At 41.0% G+C, this 21,364-nt stretch overlaps 1 protein-coding gene across 1 annotated transcript in view; it reads right to left on the reverse strand.

The window, feature by feature from the left end:
* Positions 1 to 21,364, reverse strand: part of kcnq1.2 (potassium voltage-gated channel, KQT-like subfamily, member 1.2) — a 181,385-nt gene that overhangs the window by 135,826 nt on the left and 24,195 nt on the right. The window contains exons 4-12 of the mRNA XM_055009487.1: positions 20,495 to 20,621; positions 20,245 to 20,323; positions 20,051 to 20,147; positions 18,080 to 18,220; positions 15,722 to 15,832; positions 15,286 to 15,381; positions 14,469 to 14,606; positions 5,208 to 5,373; positions 927 to 953 (exon numbers count right to left, since the gene is read on the reverse strand). Coding sequence (XP_054865462.1) covers positions 927 to 953; positions 5,208 to 5,373; positions 14,469 to 14,606; positions 15,286 to 15,381; positions 15,722 to 15,832; positions 18,080 to 18,220; positions 20,051 to 20,147; positions 20,245 to 20,323; positions 20,495 to 20,621 — 982 coding nt within the window. The remainder of the gene's footprint in view (positions 1 to 926; positions 954 to 5,207; positions 5,374 to 14,468; positions 14,607 to 15,285; positions 15,382 to 15,721; positions 15,833 to 18,079; positions 18,221 to 20,050; positions 20,148 to 20,244; positions 20,324 to 20,494; positions 20,622 to 21,364) is intronic.

A 21,364-nucleotide genomic window follows, 5' to 3' on the forward strand; every position in this document is an offset into this window, starting at 1 on the left:
AGGGCAGGAGAGAGAGAGAAAGAAAGAATTCAAAGTGCAGAGAAAAAAGATATCAAGATAGAAATGGAGAGAGAGAGAGAGAGAGAGAGAAAGAGAGAGAGAGAGAGAGAGAGAGAGAGAGAGAGAGAGAGAGAGAGAGAGAGAGAGAGAGAGAGAGAGAGCACTCCATTGAGAGATTCTCTCAGACAGGGAGGAGGGCAGGACCAGACAGATAAGTGGAGCGATAAGCCGGACACTGACTAAATCAAACAATGACCAGTTTATTTCTAACCACTGGAGCTCCACAATGGCAGCTTATCAGCTCCACGCCTCCCCCTCCCTCTCCAACCCTCTTTAGAGCCCCGGTCTGGGTCCCCGTGGTCCCCAAGGCCCCTGTCCATTCCGAGCCAGGCCAGCACCCATGGTGTTGGCAGGACACCCAGTAAAGAAAACAGGCCGGGTCAACCCAGGACCAGTGTCTGAGTCTCTCGGCTTGGCTCTGGTTTGGTCCGGTCGAGGACAAAGGCCCAGCCAGCCAGTGAGTCTAATTAAAATACTGTCTGGGGCCACATTAAATAGGCAGGCTAGCTAATGATTAACACAGGGGAGATTTTAATAGAGGAAAAAGAAGTTCTTAAACAGTAGAAGCTGCTACTGGTTAGAAAGTGCAGTGATCACATATACACTGTTGTGACAAAACAGCTTTCTGTAAATGTCACAACTATTTTTCTCTTGTCATTGGGGTTTTGGTATTTTCAAAGTTAATGCGTTGGCCTAAAGATTATGACATGGTGACTTGAGATAAGGAGGGATCTGCCACGAGACCAGATTGCCTGAAGCACTTTGTTGACATTATCCCTCTGACAAAATAGCATGAGTCAGTCCCTGAAATCCCACGCAGTGCATGGCGGTTGTGCTGTGTGGGGGAATGACGCAGAAGATCTCACCTGTTTGCCTGAGCATCCTGGTGATTCCTGCAAATAGAGGAGGAAATAGTGTTAATATGGGCATGTAGCATTGCTAGATTATAAAACTATTGGAGCATAAAAGGCTGATTTCAATCGCTGTCAGTTCCTGCTTTAAACACAACAGCAGTTTTGTAACTTTGTCTTTTGATGGAATTTGACTGATTTGACTTGAAATGTCTGGCCAGAGAGAATTGGATTTTTTAGTTAGCAGTAATTGTGAAGTACCACAAATGCCAATATTAACCTCTAGACTACATTCATTCGGGGGTGCCAAACCCCTCAAGAGGCAAAGATACACTATAAACAACAGGTAGAATCATTCACAGCTGCATTGCATGGGAAATAGCAAAAGTATGGATAAAAGTATCTGTTTTTTAGTATTTGTTTACTTGCAACAATAAGCTACAAAGCAAAATCAAAGGAACCCTACAAAGAGAATCATACAAAAACCTATTAAAAATGTTCCAGCATCTGTACATGATCCTTACAAAAAGATGGATCAAGTATTAGCAACCTTTTACATATATTTAAGAACGTTTTTCATAGCTGTTATCTTTTTTAAGAAATCTAGCAGCCCAGAGCCAAGATGAAACATGGCTGTTAAATAAGTAAAAAAAGAAGCAGCCCTGGTGTGGACAGTTGACAGTGCAGATGCCTGTTTTATGGATGGATCTGAAGCAGAGATCATACAGTCCCATGCTGTTTCAACTCAGACATTATCATTAGTGACAGCAGGCTGCAGACCTCGGTTTCTCTGCATGGTTTTATGGCATCCATAATTTGTCCAATTTCTTTTTCCACTCCATGGACTCATCACGTGTATTTATTTATGTGTATTTTTTGATAACACAGCTTATGCAAAACATTAAAATAGTTATTGGCTTGTAATGTTGCTTACTCGTGTGTAAATATGCGAATAAATACAGGATAAATTGTGCATCCTAACTGATCTGACTTCCATTTGATGGCTTTTTCCACATGCATTCAGACATATGTTCTCTTTCAAGATCCAAGATCCACCCAATTAAGCACAAATCTAAGAGACTGTTCCCCTTAAAAGTGGTTATTCTTCTAGTGATGGTCTCCCTTTATGTCGAGTTTAATTCACTCCAGCTCCCTTTATGATAGCACGCTTTGACAGGAAAAACTCATAAAGTGCGTTTATTAACCTGGAGTCTGGGTCAGTTCATTTGGAGGGGTTGGCTTTTAACACAGGAAGCTAAACCACCAACCATTCAACCAAGCATCAATCATATACGGATATGGTGTGTATAGACTTGCATTCTGAAATTACATTTAAAATCACAGTGTTTATTGTTATGTACAAGTGCTGGCAGGAACTAGAAACCACTACCAAGCTCAACCAACCACTAACAAGCTCACACAGGCAATTATGTGCATTCTGAATGATATGAAGTTAACACCATCACTTTAACTGCATTTAACAGTTAAAAAAAACAACAGTTAAAAAAACATATCTTGGCTTTGGTGTGACTACAACATTAATTAACTGCAACAAGCATTACAAGAAATTCCCACTTGTAACTTTGACAAGCTGGTATTTTAAAGTAGTTTTTTTTTCCATTTAGGCCCAGTGTGAGTGTCTGTGGCCATCAAGGGGGACAAGTGAAGCAGTAAAGAGCTTGTAACCATGACCTCTAATCACCACTGAGACTGTAATGGCTTCCATGTGGCTTACTGGAGGCACCTGGCAGCCATCTTGGCTCTAAGGGGATCAGGATAGGGCCTCTGTTTACTGTGTGAAAATGAGAAAGCAGTACATAACAACTCCTCCCATAATCTGTAATGTTCTCCACTGTTTGTATGAACCGAAAGGACCAAACTATTATCTGTAGCAAGAGAAGAACACTCAAAGTAACATTCAAATAGGCTGTCTGTTCTGCAATTACTGCAATACAAGTTATAACGACATTACTGTGATAATGAAATGAATTTTAAACATGATCGCTAGCTTCTCTCATTGTCCAGTCACACACCTCAACAATACAAAGCTCGACAAAGAATGACAAAAAAATGAGATGACTGAGTCATTATGATGAAGTATGTACCTATCAGTGTACAGAATGGATGTACTCCAAGTGCAAAAAAAATTTAAATAAAATAAAAAAAATTGATCATCACACATAAATGCAGTGTTCTGTTGTGAAACCCTGGGTAATGACATTAAAGTAGATTCATCAGGTACCACTCACCTAAACAGGTCTCACGGTTTTCTACCACCAAAGTTAACTGAAACATCAATTATGTTAGTCCAAAAAAATCCACAAGGTGTCGGCTGGCATTGTCTAGTCTCCCTTTTCTTTTTTTCCCTTTTTTTTGGTCTGCATTTATTCTCATTGTTTAACTCCACAAAAGAGGTGTCAACATTATATGAGATTGATGCATATTTTAGTCTTGCAGCCAAATATTTTAATATTTAGTGCATGTGTGTGACCATCACCGGCCCTCCCTGAAAGCTAAGCAGATATTCTTTATTAGAATTCCCTATTATGAGCCAGGGAGGGCAGTGCTATACCTCAGTGATGTGTGGGGGAAACAAAGACTGGACAGGATAGAAACTAACAGGCGGTGCTATTTCAATTAAAGAGTGTGAGGTGGTGTGTTATTCCCAACTACTAACTGCCCATAAATAAAACAGAAAAAAAAAACAACACAAAAGAAAAAGAGATTCAATAAATAAATAATTAAACAAACGGTACTGAGCACCATAATTGTGGATGTCTTGACAGTATAGAATAGAATAGTCTCCCTTTTCAACACAGACGGAGAGTTGTTTGCTGAAATCTCAGTCAACAGTTTGAGCCCTTTAATCAACAAATGGATCAAACAGGCGTCATACCGCATAAAAAAAATAAAGCTTTTATTAAGGACATCTTTTTTAATATTACATACACCAAAGAGGAGGGAGAAAAAGATCAAATTGAATGATCATATGTATTTAAGGCTTTCAAGAGGCTTAACTTTCAGCATCATTTTCTAGTTGAGATGAAATTTCTTTACAAGAACTAAGCAGCACAAATTCTAACAGTGTCACAGACCAAGCACCCTGTGACAACAGCACTCTCTAATGGTAGCAGCCTCCCCCCGCAGGACAATACGCTCTGACATACCCAAAAAAACCTTAGGAATGGTTCGAGGAACATGACCAAGAGTTCGAGGCATAGACCTGGATTCCTAAACTCCGCAGATCCAGACTGAGCACCCACAGGATGTGACAGAACAAATGCAATCTATGAAACCCCTCAAATCATGACCCATAGAACCCAAAGGTTCCACTGATAATATCCTAGCAGGATGCCTCTTGAGGTCTCCTGTTCATGATTAATCAGAACTGTTCTGGCAGCAGAAATGGTGCCTGCACAATATTAGATGAATGGCTTTAATGCTGTTTTTATCATTTCTAGGTTTTAGGGTGACTCTACTGGCCTATAGCTATTAACTTGAGGAAATTATCAGATCTCTTAAGCTTATTTTGGACTATTTATTGTCCGTAATCTTGAAAATAAAGACGACAGACATCTGACAGCACAAAAGCACAAGCTGAGAGCTACTATTTCCGTGAAGAAAATGTCATTCATTATTGGGTTGTTTTGCCCACTTAAATACCCTGAATGCAAAAACCACATCAAGCTTTTACTGAGATAATGGATTTCCAAGGCCTGTAGGCAGCATGACATCATTTTCATGGCCCTCAACATGCAGTATTTCATCAAACAAAATTATATTAAGAGCAACTGAAAAAAGTTTAATTACTGCAGTTATTCACTTCGTCAGCTGTCCTCTAAATGACACGAGGCTTTACTGCCGGCTGGGTTTGAACTGTATAAAAACAGCAAAGATAGTTTCACGCTGATGTTAAATGCAATTCAAAAACACACTGTTCCAAAACACCTTCACAGAACACGGCATTCTGAGGTGTCAAGTTTTAAATAAAAATTCTCCTGTCAAGAGATCCAAAATGAAGTCAGTTTGATCAGGCGGTAATAAAACAGGGCTCGGTGCTTTCATGTGTAATCTTGGCTAGTTGACTAGTCTGGGAATGATTTGTTGAAAGAGAGGCAGTTTATAGAGGTTAGCTGGCTTTGTTTGAAAAACATGTGTCAGAGTGAGTTGGGCTCATACTGAGTGTGATAGAAAACTAGCGATTGACATAAACCTTTGATATGGACTTGAACTGAGTGTGTAACTGTCACCGCACAGTACAGCATCATGAGAGGGGGGATCTCTCCACTGTATTACCGTCAACAGTCACCCCAGGCTCTTCGAGGAAAAACGAGACATCTTTCTTCTCAGAGGACTCATCGATGTGATCGTATGTGATCTGAGGGATGGATACAGCTCTCTCTGAGGCCACACTCATAGCACCATTTCCTCTGGGCTTCAGCCTTCTCTTGGTCCCCTTTTTCTGTCAGACAGAGGAAAAGTCAAGCCAGTTAATAAACAAGAAATGTGTCAACGCTGTCATGATAGTAAACTGTGATGATAATTAAAAGAGTTGTTACCAGAGCCATTTTGATTTGCATAAATAATTGAAAATAATCACAAGTATTAACAATTATTCCTCAAATGCCACAACAGAGGAAATCTAAGCAAACAAAATGGGACAAATAGTCGTGGCCTAAATGGGATGGTGGCACAGTCAAAAGTGGAGCATTTCTGCTTTTCCTTCATATTTTCCTCCTTACAGCTTAACAACATCTGCATCACTGCACACTGCACTGTTCAGCCTTTAAATCTCTTGATCCATTAAACCCTCACTTGAGAAGAAGGCCGGGAGGTACAGCTGAACAAAACATTAATTTCAAATGAAAAGTCGCAATCTGAAACAATGGAATTAGCAAATCAGAAAGTCTGCAGTTTGGGATATATGAGGTGAGACTAATGTTATAATTCAATTGCATTTAATTCAAGGAGGCTAAAGCGTTTGGGGTTATTTATGCTTGCCTATCGATCACTCTGTACGGTTCACATGTGCACACTGTGATTCATTATTTATTAGTCACATCTAATGCATTTTCCAGCATGTCTGACCCAGAATTTTAACACAACCTTGTTTGGCAGTTACACTTTCTGACAGTGTTCCATGTGGTAATGCTCCTTCACATATTAAATCTATTAGACAGTGAAGACTGACCTTCAAAATTATACAGAATATTAAATCACAACCCCATTATCTCTCAAACAAATCGCAATTTTTCTAAATAGTTTCATCCTAACAAGAGCTTCATGATGCACCAAACTTTGAGCAGTACTTCATTCTCAGCCCTAACGAGGCAATCCACCTTTTTTTATTTTTAACCTCAGACTCTTACTTCACATTCAGCTTCAAACCCCAGTGTTATGTGCGCTTGGTGAACCAAACAGAACTACAAGATCACCACAAAGCGGAGGTGTGGTTTTAAAGTGACCAAACTGTACTCTCTCTATTACTAGCTGACTCATTTACACATCTACCTCCACCACAGAGGCTTTGAAAATGACTTTCTCTGTTTTCTGAAGTACTGTCTGCCATATTAACACAAATTGGTGCAACACAAAAATGATCTTTTCATTGTCCGTAGAAAACTCCAATATGGAGCCAGAGTTGTGCATAGACTGACTATATTTAATCAGCATGATTCTATCTTTTTCAAATAAGCAGGTGACACTGCATACACCAATAGGCTAGGCAGTTGTGTAACTGTAAACTGTAACTGTGCGACCTCACCTTGCATGTGGTGTGAAAACATGGTGGTGACCCTGCAGTACATAAGTCTTTACTCACAATTTTGGTTTATTAAGACATTAATTTATCTAGATTTTCACAAATCTAGGTTAAAAAAAAAATATTAGTACAGAGTCTTTGTGGCAAGAGATTTTTTTTTTTTAACCTAAAAAGATCTTTACTGAAACTGCTAATCCTTTTGTTGTGCTTTTCTACTGCTGACTCACTTCTGATGTTGTATATTACTCATCAGTTACGTTTGATTTCACTGAAAATCAATCAAACTCCAGCTAACAAGAAAGTTTTTTATAAAATAAAACTATAACAACAGAATTTAACGTTATCATTTTGCAAAGGGGAAAACAATACATTTCAAGTGTGTTGAAAATAATCCTGAAAATATATTTTTGAACGAGTGAACCTATCCAGTCATTCCAGCTGAGTGTTAAAAAGTAAAGCGATGCCAAAAACACTGAAACACCAAAAAGCATTATTTTCTTTTAGTACCTTTGTATTTCACACTGTTGTTATACATGATAATTTTACCAAATTCTATGCTTGGGTGCTGGTGACATCAGCAGTAGCTGTTTAATCTCAGTGAGCTCATAGCTGTGTGGGTCAGTGAGTTTCTGAGAACCTAAATAGTGCATCCAGTCCAATCCTTAGACCAACTGACCCACTCCAACGTCATGGATATGACCTTTATTGAAACTCAATTATTTGGACTCAGTGGATCAGACTTTGGCATTTGACAAGTGGCCAGCAGTTCAATCCAAATACCCAATGTTTGAATGAGTCATGAGGAGAGAGGGAGGAGGTGGTTGGCTGTAGGACTAAAAGAGAAAGAATATGGAAGGACAAGAAGAAACTGTAACATATATACTGAGCTTAAAAACATATAGAGACCGACACTGATGGTAGCAAATACAAAGAGGAAAGGAAGCATTCAGAATAAGAAAGAACACAGAGGAAAATACTTGGAAAGAGGAAGAGCAAAGAAGAAAAAGAAAGAGTGAAATCAAGTCTGAGAAGAAACAGTAGAGGAATCTCAAAAAACAGAGAGAGGGGAGAGGGAGTAAAGACAGAGGAGAAAATCACATGCTGAAACAGAAAAGAGCGGAAGCAGCCTTCATTCTCCCAGATACATGTGGGCTCAATGCTACACAAAGATTTTTTTGTTGTTGTTCTACTAGACAAAGGTTTACTCCCATGAGAAAGGCGGTGGTGACATCATCTCAACTGACTGAGTCTTTGTCCGGCAGAGACAAAGGCCTCGAGTCATCCTGGTGGAGTCAGGACTTGGGAGGAGGAGGGGCTATAGTGTGTGTATTTGTGTTTTGTGTGCATTGTGTCCTTCCGTATGTGTGTATGTTTGTGGGAACTTAACTTGCCCTTTCATTCTAAATGGCCCAGACGCAATATAGCTAATATTGTTGCGAAAGGTGAACTGCACAAGGAGACAATACGGCATGGGCCACACGTATGCAAATGTGTCTTGAACTCTGTCAGTCCAACAGCTTTTTCCAGCAAAACTCTTAAGTGGAGTTTTTGATGTTCGACGCTTCAGGTTCAAGGCTTGGTTTCAAATGAAATATTAAAATAAATATTTAAAAAATATGGTTTCCCATTTATGTAAAATACTGAACGTGTTTTTGGAAATTTCCAAACTAGAATTAACAAATAAATGGTCATTTGACATAAAACGAAACACTAAATGCATTTGATTTTTCAGCGTGAGTTTTCACTTATGTTGGATAGATCAAAGTAAAAAGAAAAGAAACAGTGGATGAGAACGAGAGAGACCATGAAAAACCGGATTCCTAGCAAGACATCACGAGGCTGCATAGACAAACCCACATAGACATCATTTATATTTTGGAGAGGAAACACTGGCTCTGTCCTTTGAGAAAAGCAAATCTATCACAACTGAAAACTCTACAAAGCTATTTCATACCCTTGGCTCTAAAACTGAAGTTCCATCCATCCATCCATCTTCTACCGCTGATCCGGGTCGGGTCGCGGGGGCAGCAGCTTTAGGAGGGAAGCCCAGACCTCCCTCTCCCCGGCCACATCATCTAGCTCCTCCCGGGGGACCCCAAGGCGTTCCCAGGCCAGCTGGGAGACATAGTCTCTCCAGCGTGTCCTGGGTCTTCCCCGGGGCCTCTTCCCAGTGGGACGTGCCCTAAACACCTCACCAGGGAGGCGTCCAGGAGGCATCCTAATTAGATGCCCGAGCCACCTCATCTGGCTCCTCTCTACGCGGAGGAGCAGCGGCTCTACTCTGAGATCCTCCCGGATGGCCGAGCTTCTCACCCTATCTCTAAGGGAGAGCCCAGCCACCCTGCGGAGGAAACTCATTTCAGCCGCTTGTACCCGCGATCTTGTTCTTTCGGTCACTACCCAAAGCTCGTGACCATAGGTGAGGGTAGGAACGTAGATCGACCGGTAAATTGAGAGCTTCGCCTTTCGGCTCAGCTCCCTCTTTACCACGACGGACCTGTACAGCGCCCGCATTACTGCGGAGGCCGTAGCAATCCGCCGGTCGATCTCTCGTTCCATCCTTCCCTCACTCGTGAACAAGACCCCGAGGTACTTAAACTCCTCCACTTGGGGCAGGACCTCATCCCTGACCCGGAGAGTGCACTCCACCCTTTTCCGGCTGAGGACCATGGACTCGGATTTGGAGGTGCTGATCCTCATCCCAACCGCTTCACACTCGGCTGCGAACCGATCCAGTGAGAGTTGGAGGTCCTGGCATGATGAAGCCAACAGGACCACATCATCCGCAAAAAGCAGTGACGGAATCCTGAGGTCACCAAACCGGACCCCCTCAACACCCTGGCTGCGCCTAGATATTCTGTCCATAAAAATTATGAACAGAATCGGTGACAAAGGGCAGCCCTGGCGGAGTCCAACTCTCACTGGAAACGAGTTCGACTTATTGCCAGAGATGCGGACCAAGCTCTGGCACCGGTCATACAGGGAACGGACAGCCTGTATTAGGTGGTCCGTTACCCCGTACTCCCGGAGCACTCCCCAGAGGGTTCCCCGAGGGACACGGTCGAAAGCCTTCTCCAGATCCACAAAACACATGTGGACTGGTTGGGCAAACTCCCATGCACCCTCAAGGACCCTGCTGAGGGTGTAGAGCTGGTCCACAGTTCCACGGCCGGGACGAAAACCACATTGCTCCTCCTGAATCCGAGGTTCGACTATCCGGCGGATCCTCCTCTCCAGTACCCCTGAATAGACCTTCCCGGGGAGGCTGAGGAGTGTGATCCCCCTGTAGTTGGAACACACCCTCCGGTCCCCCTTTTTAAAAAGAGGGACCACCACCCCAGTCTGCCAATCCAGAGGCACTGCCCCCGATGTCCACGCGATGTTGCAGAGGCGTGTCAACCAGGACAGCCCCAAAACTGAAGTTAAAGTGGATAATTACCGATATGTTCAGTTTCCTGGTGTGAGGACTGCCGTGGCCAGATTCTGCTGCAGCGACACCCTCTGGGGTTAGTACATACATTTTCCATGTAGCAGCACAGCCGTTTGGTTTCTCCGCTGCATAGCACCTCCAGAGTGTCTGAAAAACACAGGTTGCAACAAACAGCATAAACATTAGTTTTTGGAAAAATACTATAAGCGAAAAAGAGATTTCAAAACCACCAAGGGGAATTTAATACTACCCTAAGGTCTGTGCCGGTGGTACTTTAGAAAAAAACTTAGGTTGTCTTTGTGTCACAAGTGTCTCAGCATTCCAATACTAAACTGAGGTATCTGGGCTCCAGTGATACTGATAACAGGAACAGAACCAGTCCATGCTGTGCTCATGTGCTCATATTGATGAAACTACTTTGATACAACCACTCTCTAGCAACACAACATTAATCACAAATCATGCCATTACTTTGTATCACGAAGAAGTCAAATGTAAGTGTTTCTGCTTTGACTGAAAAAAAGTGGTATCAGTGCATCCCTATGAGGTACTATACAGCTCAGAAAAATGTGTGTTCACGTACTGAAATGTAAATATTATTAACAGAGCTTTTGAATATTCCTTGTTTTACAGTATATAAATGTTAGATTAAATTCAAAATTATAAAACCTAACCATGCTATTCCCTTACTGATTTTAAATGGGAAACAACTACAATTCTTACCATTGAAATGCTTCCAGGAGCCTCCTAAGACCTGGTGTCCACATATGCATATATGCTAACCCAACCAAAGCTCGGGTCTTAGGACGTTAACGGTAAAATGTACCTGGATGAGGGAGGCTGCAGCAGGAATCTGTCTGTTGAAGTGCTTCTGTCTCTGCTTCTGTTGAACTTTCAGGGCAAACCCTGAGCCCAGGATACCCTGATTGAGGAGAATTAGATGGTTAAATTTTACTAATTGTACTGCTAGGAAATAAAAAATTACAGATGTAACTTTTAGTATAGAAGTAAAGACTGTACATAAAATGTACATAAAATGTCAAAATTATATATATTTTTAATCATTGCATCAGAATAGTAACCCCAAAAACAAAATAAAGACAAATTAGCACATTACGGAGAACAATTCCTAAATCAAAAAAGCACAGCAGGAGGTAGACATGCTGTTAAAAGGTAAATAAACCATCCAAAAAATTGATGAAATTAATTTGTTCATTACTGCTCATGAACTTCATTTAATTTAGATTAAGACTTTACTTACAGCAGGTAGAGCGAAGAAGGAGATAGCAAAGACACTGAAGCAGGAGGCGATGGCCTTGCCGATCCACGTCTGAGGAATTTTGTCTCCATAGCCGATTGTGGTAACAGTCACCTAGAGACAAACATCAAACAAGATTATCCAAAGCAGAGTAGACAAAGATATTACAGCTTTATGAATAAAAAATCCTGGTGGCCTGATGCAAAAAAGTAGTCCGGATACTGATGTGATTTTTGCAAAATCAATGGCAGAATCAAGGAGAAAACCTTTTCTTTAGGCTTTCCAGTTGCTCTAGTGCTTTCTGCTTTAGTCTGATTGATTGATTGCAAAAAAGAGTGCTTGTGAGAGGACAGAAACTCTTTTAATTTCTTAAAAGTTGTCCTTTAACTCAGATGAGCCTACAAATGTAAAAATACGTTAGATTATTTCCTTCACTTGCTTATTAAACATTACATTACAATTTTATATTAAATACATTTGTAGTCGGAAAGACATCAAATTCCTTCTGGTGTTAAATGAACTGTTCGTGTTATGAAAATGTCATTCAATTCAGAGCTCTCAGAGTTTCACCATAGCAGTCTATAATAGGAGTTAGACTATAAAGAAAAAGTTCATTAGCCACTCTGGATTTGTTCCTCAACTGTCAGTGATGGCTGGGGCATTTGAGGCTCTTGCACCTCAAAGGGAATAAGATTCCCAACCACTAATCCTCCGTGAGTGTAGGAATTTGCTAGGGTGAGGAGGGAAAACAAATACCGCTTGCATTTGCATGTACACCCACTCTGAAAGCCGAGCCAATTCTGACACATTCAGAGCACACTTGGCTTACTGTGGGTGTCTACGGGGCATCGCCGTGTGAGCCTCTGCTGTGCGCTAACACAAAGCGGCTGATGTAAGGTGAGATACTTTAAAGAGCTTTGAGGGTAAAAAAGAAGGAGCGGAGGCGGGAAAGCCGGGTGGGTGTATGTTGGGGGTGGTGGGGGTTTAATCCCTCATCCACAAATCCGATGACTAAACAATGTCCTCCTGACCGTCAGAGTGGAATGGTCTGCTCAAAAACACCCCTCTCATTCAGACCGTAGAGTGTGGGCAAAAACCTCTTTATGTCTACAACAAAGGTCACAGACCTGGTCTTTGAATATTTATATATGTGAATGTCTGTACATATATATTATATACATATATATTCAGTTATATATGCATCTTTATAAGAATGATGATCTGCATGTATTGTATGTGCAGTTACACCTCAAATAGTTGCACTATAATGCCAAAAAAGAAGTTAGCCATTTGTTTTCCTTATTTTTTTTTCCAGCACACCATATCCTGATTGATGTTAAAAATCAACTAAAAGAAAAAGACAAAGAGCGGAGAAGGTGAGGGAGGGAGAGAGAGAAGGGATATGAATCATGGCATTGGCTCGCCCTCCAGCTGTGCCGCACACCTGCACATCCAAAAGTGGAAATTGTGCCAAGACAAGGAATACACAGTGGGAGAGCTTAACATACTCCAATCAGCGCAATGCCGTTTCAGCTAACGCACACACACAAACCTCACCAAACGTGTTGTGAAAGCATATTATGACTCTCAAGTTTACAGTCTCAGAAAAACAAAAAGGTGCAAATCCCCAAGTGTGATTCTTTTCTCTGCATTGTGTCCAGAGCAACACAAATAACAGCTTCCATAGAGCGGCGAGGAGCAACGTGACCCCTCTAACCCTTGTTACATAAAAGTAGTAATCCCACAATTAAAGTTTTAATTAAGGGAACTGACACTTTATATTGGTGCTCTAAAAGTTCTTTGAGCCAAAGATCCCAGAGGTGAATGGTTTATTACCGTCTCTTTGTGGCACGCTGATCCCCTGCACAAGGCTGCCATAGGTTTCTCATTACCCTGCGCTTTCAATTCAAATGTTTAATTAACTGCTCTGGAAACTCGAGACGCCGCACGGAGGGAAATAGGCAAAGCCAGGCCTACGCACGAAAAACATCAACACACTTTGCTTCTGTGTTAAGTGTTGCAGCAACACGTGCATGCTACACGAAGAACCAGTGATAATTGGTCTAACCAGGGTGGCCAGACATCTCCATTTTTCCAGTTAAGACTCCACTTGAGGGTGCATTGTACAGATAATTTCTTACAGCTCCACAGAGAGGGATCTTTTTTGATGTGATGAAGCCTTTCAAGCATGTGAGCTACATTTCAAAATTGAAGTATTCAAAGATTCCAGTAATATATGCATTGCAAAATACAACTATTTAAAAAATGCACTTGTACAAACATGAGAGAGATGTCTGAAAAACATCCGTGAGAGACTTTCTCTGATGACTATATGAGTATTTATATGTTTAGCCAGCTTACCACGCCCCACCACAGGGCATCAGCGTAGCTAGAGAAGCCCGTCTTGCCCTCCTCATCTACAGCATCCTTCTCCGCCAGGTAGACAAAGTAGGAGGAAAAGATCAGGCCCAGAAAGCCAATGTACAGGGTGGTGATCAGCTCCTGAAAAATGCAAGTTGAGCAAAGATCAAACAATGAAAACAGTGCATAAAAGACAAACAAGGACCATTGGTTCATTCAACAAACAAAACTGTGTGATTTTATCAGGGTTTGCTCTCTGATACAGCTTTAATTGACAACAGCAGCTAATGTCCTTATCCAACCACTCCGCTCCTAAAGTCTGTTGCAGCAGATCCACTTGGAATTCTTCATGTGTTTCAAAGCTAATTGTGCAGTTATTTTCTCCATTTTCTACTTAGATACAGGTGTTTTCCAAAGCTCTGTGTTGAATAAATGTTTTTGAAGGGCATCATAGATACAAGTGTACTCTGGCAATAAACCCTAGTCTTTGAATTTTCTTTATGTTAGAAAGCCAGGCTGGTGACAGACAAATCAGCATTACTTCAAATAGGATGAATGTTTCAAATGACCAGTGAGTGGCATCCAGTGTGATGCTGCTGACTGACACCAGCTTTCCTCATACTGGGATGTGTCAAGAAAGTTTATCCACAAATGATTTTTTGGTTCCGACCTGTGCCTATGAAGAGACTGGCCTTTAGTCTCACTATGCTTAAGTTAGGGTAGTATTTTTGAAAAGTGGATAATTACCGATATGTTCAGTTTCCTGGTGTGAGGACTGCCGTGGCCAGATTCTGCTGCAGCGACACCCTCTGGGGTTAGTACATACATTTTCCATGTAGCAGCACAGCCGTTTGGTTTCTCCGCTGCATAGCACCTCCAGAGTGTCTGAAAAACACAGGTTGCAACAAACAGCATAAACATTAGTTTTTGGAAAAATACTATAAGCGAAAAAGAGATTTCAAAACCACCAAGGGGAATTTAATACTACCCTAAGGTCTGTGCCGGTGGTACTTTAGAAAAAAACTTAGGTTGTCTTTGTGTCACAAGTGTCTCAGCATTCCAATACTAAACTGAGGTATCTGGGCTCCAGTGATACTGATAACAGGAACAGAACCAGTCCATGCTGTGCTCATGTGCTCATATTGATGAAACTACTTTGATACAACCACTCTCTAGCAACACAACATTAATCACAAATCATGCCATTACTTTGTATCACGAAGAAGTCAAATGTAAGTGTTTCTGCTTTGACTGAAAAAAAGTGGTATCAGTGCATCCCTATGAGGTACTATACAGCTCAGAAAAATGTGTGTTCACGTACTGAAATGTAAATATTATTAACAGAGCTTTTGAATATTCCTTGTTTTACAGTATATAAATGTTAGATTAAATTCAAAATTATAAAACCTAACCATGCTATTCCCTTACTGATTTTAAATGGGAAACAACTACAATTCTTACCATTGAAATGCTTCCAGGAGCCTCCTAAGACCTGGTGTCCACATATGCATATATGCTAACCCAACCAAAGCTCGGGTCTTAGGACGTTAACGGTAAAATGTACCTGGATGAGGGAGGCTGCAGCAGGAATCTGTCTGTTGAAGTGCTTCTGTCTCTGCTTCTGTTGAACTTTCAGGGCAAACCCTGAGCCCAGGATACCCTGATTGAGGAGAATTAGATGGTTAAATTTTACTAATTGTACTGCTAGGAAATAAAAAATTACAGATGTAACTTTTAGTATAGAAGTAAAGACTGTACATAAAATGTACATAAAATGTCAAAATTATATATATTTTTAATCATTGCATCAGAATAGTAACCCCAAAAAACAAAATAAAGACAAATTAGCACATTACGGAGAACAATTCCTAAATCAAAAAAGCACAGCAGGAGGTAGACATGCTGTTAAAAGGTAAATAAACCATCCAAAAAATTGATGAAATTAATTTGTTCATTACTGCTCATGAACTTCATTTAATTTAGATTAAGACTTTACTTACAGCAGGTAGAGCGAAGAAGGAGATAGCAAAGACACTGAAGCAGGAGGCGATGGCCTTGCCGATCCACGTCTGAGGAATTTTGTCTCCATAGCCGATTGTGGTAACAGTCACCTAGAGACAAACATCAAACAAGATTATCCAAAGCAGAGTAGACAAAGATATTACAGCTTTATGAATAAAAAATCCTGGTGGCCTGATGCAAAAAAGTAGTCCGGATACTGATGTGATTTTTGCAAAATCAATGGCAGAATCAAGGAGAAAACCTTTTCTTTAGGCTTTCCAGTTGCTCTAGTGCTTTCTGCTTTAGTCTGATTGATTGATTGCAAAAAAGAGTGCTTGTGAGAGGACAGAAACTCTTTTAATTTCTTAAAAGTTGTCCTTTAACTCAGATGAGCCTACAAATGTAAAAATACGTTAGATTATTTCCTTCACTTGCTTATTAAACATTACATTACAATTTTATATTAAATACATTTGTAGTCGGAAAGACATCAAATTCCTTCTGGTGTTAAATGAACTGTTCGCGTTATGAAAATGTCATTCAATTCAGAGCTCTCAGAGTTTCACCATAGCAGTCTATAATAGGAGTTAGACTATAAAGAAAAAGTTCATTAGCCACTCTGGATTTGTTCCTCAACTGTCAGTGATGGCTGGGGCATTTGAGGCTCTTGCACCTCAAAGGGAATAAGATTCCCAACCACTAATCCTCCGTGAGTGTAGGAATTTGCTAGGGTGAGGAGGGAAAACAAATACCGCTTGCATTTGCATGTACACCCACTCTGAAAGCCGAGCCAATTCTGACACATTCAGAGCACACTTGGCTTACTGTGGGTGTCTACGGGGCATCGCCGTGTGAGCCTCTGCTGTGCGCTAACACAAAGCGGCTGATGTAAGGTGAGATACTTTAAAGAGCTTTGAGGGTAAAAAAGAAGGAGCGGAGGCGGGAAAGCCGGGTGGGTGTATGTTGGGGGTGGTGGGGGTTTAATCCCTCATCCACAAATCCGATGACTAAACAATGTCCTCCTGACCGTCAGAGTGGAATGGTCTGCTCAAAAACACCCCTCTCATTCAGACCGTAGAGTGTGGGCAAAAACCTCTTTATGTCTACAACAAAGGTCACAGACCTGGTCTTTGAATATTTATATATGTGAATGTCTGTACATATATATTATATACATATATATTCAGTTATATATGCATCTTTATAAGAATGATGATCTGCATGTATTGTATGTGCAGTTACACCTCAAATAGTTGCACTATAATGCCAAAAAAGAAGTTAGCCATTTGTTTTCCTTATTTTTTTTTCCAGCACACCATATCCTGATTGATGTTAAAAATCAACTAAAAGAAAAAGACAAAGAGCGGAGAAGGTGAGGGAGGGAGAGAGAGAAGGGATATGAATCATGGCATTGGCTCGCCCTCCAGCTGTGCCGCACACCTGCACATCCAAAAGTGGAAATTGTGCCAAGACAAGGAATACACAGTGGGAGAGCTTAACATACTCCAATCAGCGCAATGCCGTTTCAGCTAACGCACACACACAAACCTCACCAAACGTGTTGTGAAAGCATATTATGACTCTCAAGTTTACAGTCTCAGAAAAACAAAAAGGTGCAAATCCCCAAGTGTGATTCTTTTCTCTGCATTGTGTCCAGAGCAACACAAATAACAGCTTCCATAGAGCGGCGAGGAGCAACGTGACCCCTCTAACCCTTGTTACATAAAAGTAGTAATCCCACAATTAAAGTTTTAATTAAGGGAACTGACACTTTATATTGGTGCTCTAAAAGTTCTTTGAGCCAAAGATCCCAGAGGTGAATGGTTTATTACCGTCTCTTTGTGGCACGCTGATCCCCTGCACAAGGCTGCCATAGGTTTCTCATTACCCTGCGCTTTCAATTCAAATGTTTAATTAACTGCTCTGGAAACTCGAGACGCCGCACGGAGGGAAATAGGCAAAGCCAGGCCTACGCACGAAAAACATCAACACACTTTGCTTCTGTGTTAAGTGTTGCAGCAACACGTGCATGCTACACGAAGAACCAGTGATAATTGGTCTAACCAGGGTGGCCAGACATCTCCATTTTTCCAGTTAAGACTCCACTTGAGGGTGCATTGTACAGATAATTTCTTACAGCTCCACAGAGAGGGATCTTTTTTGATGTGATGAAGCCTTTCAAGCATGTGAGCTACATTTCAAAATTGAAGTATTCAAAGATTCCAGTAATATATGCATTGCAAAATACAACTATTTAAAAAATGCACTTGTACAAACATGAGAGAGATGTCTGAAAAACATCCGTGAGAGACTTTCTCTGATGACTATATGAGTATTTATATGTTTAGCCAGCTTACCACGCCCCACCACAGGGCATCAGCGTAGCTAGAGAAGCCCGTCTTGCCCTCCTCATCTACAGCATCCTTCTCCGCCAGGTAGACAAAGTAGGAGGAAAAGATCAGGCCCAGAAAGCCAATGTACAGGGTGGTGATCAGCTCCTGAAAAATGCAAGTTGAGCAAAGATCAAACTATGAAAACAGTGCATAAAAGACAAACAAGGACCATTGGTTCATTCAACAAACAAAACTGTGTGATTTTATCAGGGTTTGCTCTCTGATACAGCTTTAATTGACAACAGCAGCTAATGTCCTTATCCAACCACTCCGCTCCTAAAGTCTGTTGCAGCAGATCCACTTGGAATTCTTCATGTGTTTCAAAGCTAATTGTGCAGTTATTTTCTCCATTTTCTACTTAGATACAGGTGTTTTCCAAAGCTCTGTGTTGAATAAATGTTTTTGAAGGGCATCATAGATACAAGTGTACTCTGGCAATAAACCCTAGTCTTTGAATTTTCTTTATGTTAGAAAGCCAGGCTGGTGACAGACAAATCAGCATTACTTCAAATAGGATGAATGTTTCAAATGACCAGTGAGTGGCATCCAGTGTGATGCTGCTGACTGACACCAGCTTTCCTCATACTGGGATGTGTCAAGAAAGTTTATCCACAAATGATTTTTTGGTTCCGACCTGTGCCTATGAAGAGACTGGCCTTTAGTCTCACTATGCTTAAGTTAGGGTAGTATTTTTGAACAAACTAGGCTCGAAACATTCTTAAGTTTTATGAAGGCTCTCAGGCTTTCCGTAATAAATAAAACCCTACAGATCAAATAACACACTGCTAAGACCTTCTGCTGAGCAGGGAGGATAGACAGTGTGTGGTGATTATTATAGTTGAGTACAATAGTCCAAATTTGGATGGGCTTGTGGTAATACAGGAGAGTGACTGCGCTTCCAATTAACTCTCAAGACAGGTGAGGTAGAAAGTGGTATGCCATGGTAGAGAGTGAGCCTACTATCTATACAGACAGATTATATTCTGAAGCCTAAGTGAAATAGGGTTGCATTTCATCTCCAAGTCACCTTAATATTATATTAGCTGCTAAAGTAGTACCATAGATGATAAATGTGCTGGATTTTCTAATATGTTTCTGACCTACCATTTTAGAGCCTAATTTATGGGCACATCTAAATATCACTAAATAAAGCAAAAATGAGAAAGTTCACTGAACTCAAATACCATTCATAACAGACATCTAAACATACTTAGTATACTCCATTCCATCAGCTTCTTGACACTGCATTGTACTTCCACTAAGCAGAGCACATCAGTTAATAAAGTGGTCATCTGACAACAGAAAAATGGCAATGAATCATATTGGGCTCAAATTGGATTCATCTCACATTTATTTTTGTGACCCTCTGCTCTTATCCTCAGTAATAAGTTCCATTCTTCTTATGTATCAAAGAGATATGAACTCCAGGTCTGACTACAACCGAAGAACACGGTGTACTTCAGGGATTAAGAAGAGAACATTACGTCCTCTGACTTCATTGTGTATCAGCCCGAGAAAGAACTAAAACAAGTGTACCAGAAAACAATGAGAAAAAAAATGTGGGTGCAACCTCGTCTACCTCTTTTCTTCTCCTTATAAAGCCAGGTCTGCTGCAGATTTTTTTTCTTTTTGTTCGTGGGCACATTGGACTTGTTGAAATAAGCAGTAAATGTTGCGAGGATAATAGCACCTAGTTCGTCTGTTGTAGTGGTTCAGCAATGGTGCATTCCCGCTATGGAAGAAACTGCAGCCAACTGAGGGAAAATTACACCTTCAGTCTGTCTGATATATGGTAAAAATAATCCTTAAAAAATCTGCATAGAAACATAAAGACAGATTGGTAGCTTGGCAGATAAAAGTTGACATTTTATCAAGTTTCAGGGGACATGTAACAGCCTTTAAATGGCATCATCAGTCTGGATACTGCTAACGTACCTGTCGATGGATGAAGACTACAGATCCCAGGAGCCTCCACGTCCCTCCCTGCCGATCCACATGCAGCATGCGCAGGATTTGGAGGAAACGGATGCCCCTGTAACACACGACACCACCTCATCCGTTTCACTATTTCCTGATCTCATACCTGCTATGAGTGAATACTAAAATGCACAACAAAATCGTTGCTCTACCTGATGGCCGACGTGGCGAACACTTGGCCATTTGAGCCCACACCGAGCACAATGATGGAGGCAATGACCACTATCAAATCTGTCAGAATGAGAAAAAAGGGTCACAAGAAACAAACAAAAAAAAAAATCAAACAAGGGTTTCAGTTAAATGTAGCACTAAAATAAAGCCTTGATCTAAAGGGTTGATCTACAACAACACTTTAGGACATCCGTTGTATTAAATGAGAACAAAGGAAAATTCCAGGTGCACCTATGATTGATATGGGCTTCCTGATAAAGCGGAGGCGTCCTTTGATGCCTGCATATTTGCTTCGACAGCCTGCCGACCACAGCCGGACCACATACTCTGTGCCAAAGAACAGCACCAGCACAATCTCCTGTGGAGCACAATGCAAACACGGAGTAAAGGTTACATTAAACCATTGGTACAGAGACAGTAATTACAAAACATATACAGGATGAGAGGATGTGGAAGTAGATAAGATATCATATCTAAGAGCATTGATAACACAGTGGCATGCATTAACACTAATTTAAAAGCATTTAGGCCATCATGATAAATCAGCAGGATTTACAATATCATATGAGTGGGTAATGACAGGTGTGTGAGATAGAAAAGAAGGGAGACACTGAGGTGGTCTCGTAGTACCACGACCACCCAGTCATCCAGGAGGAAAGATGGAGGTTGATAACATGGCTGATGACAGCTCATATTGAGACAGGGTCAATGGCTAAGTGATTGAAGTCACAAGAAGAAATCACACTGTTTCCTAACTGGGAACAGGCCTGAAAAATCCACTTGGGTGTTTTTTGTCTTGTTATAAATATAGAAAAGTTTCTGCCACACTTGAACGACAAACAAGGGATTGATTTTTTTTTTTTTTTTGCTGCAATTATGTGCACCTGCATATCCGGTGAGGCTGGTGCTTTGAAATTGTGTGCCATTGTGCATTTGTTTTTCTATTGTGTGCACGCAAGCGCGGCTCCATAAATTCATTAACTCTGTCTGACAGAGATCATTTTCCTGGCCACTGTGTATCCATAATATTTAGCCACCATACTGTCTGTTAATACCTATGGCCATGTGGGTGGCCATCTCACTGAGTTCAGTTGCTTGAAC

This window comes from Amphiprion ocellaris, chromosome 3 (genome assembly GCF_022539595.1).
Source record: "Amphiprion ocellaris isolate individual 3 ecotype Okinawa chromosome 3, ASM2253959v1, whole genome shotgun sequence".
Classification (NCBI taxonomy): domain Eukaryota; kingdom Metazoa; phylum Chordata; class Actinopteri; family Pomacentridae; genus Amphiprion; species Amphiprion ocellaris.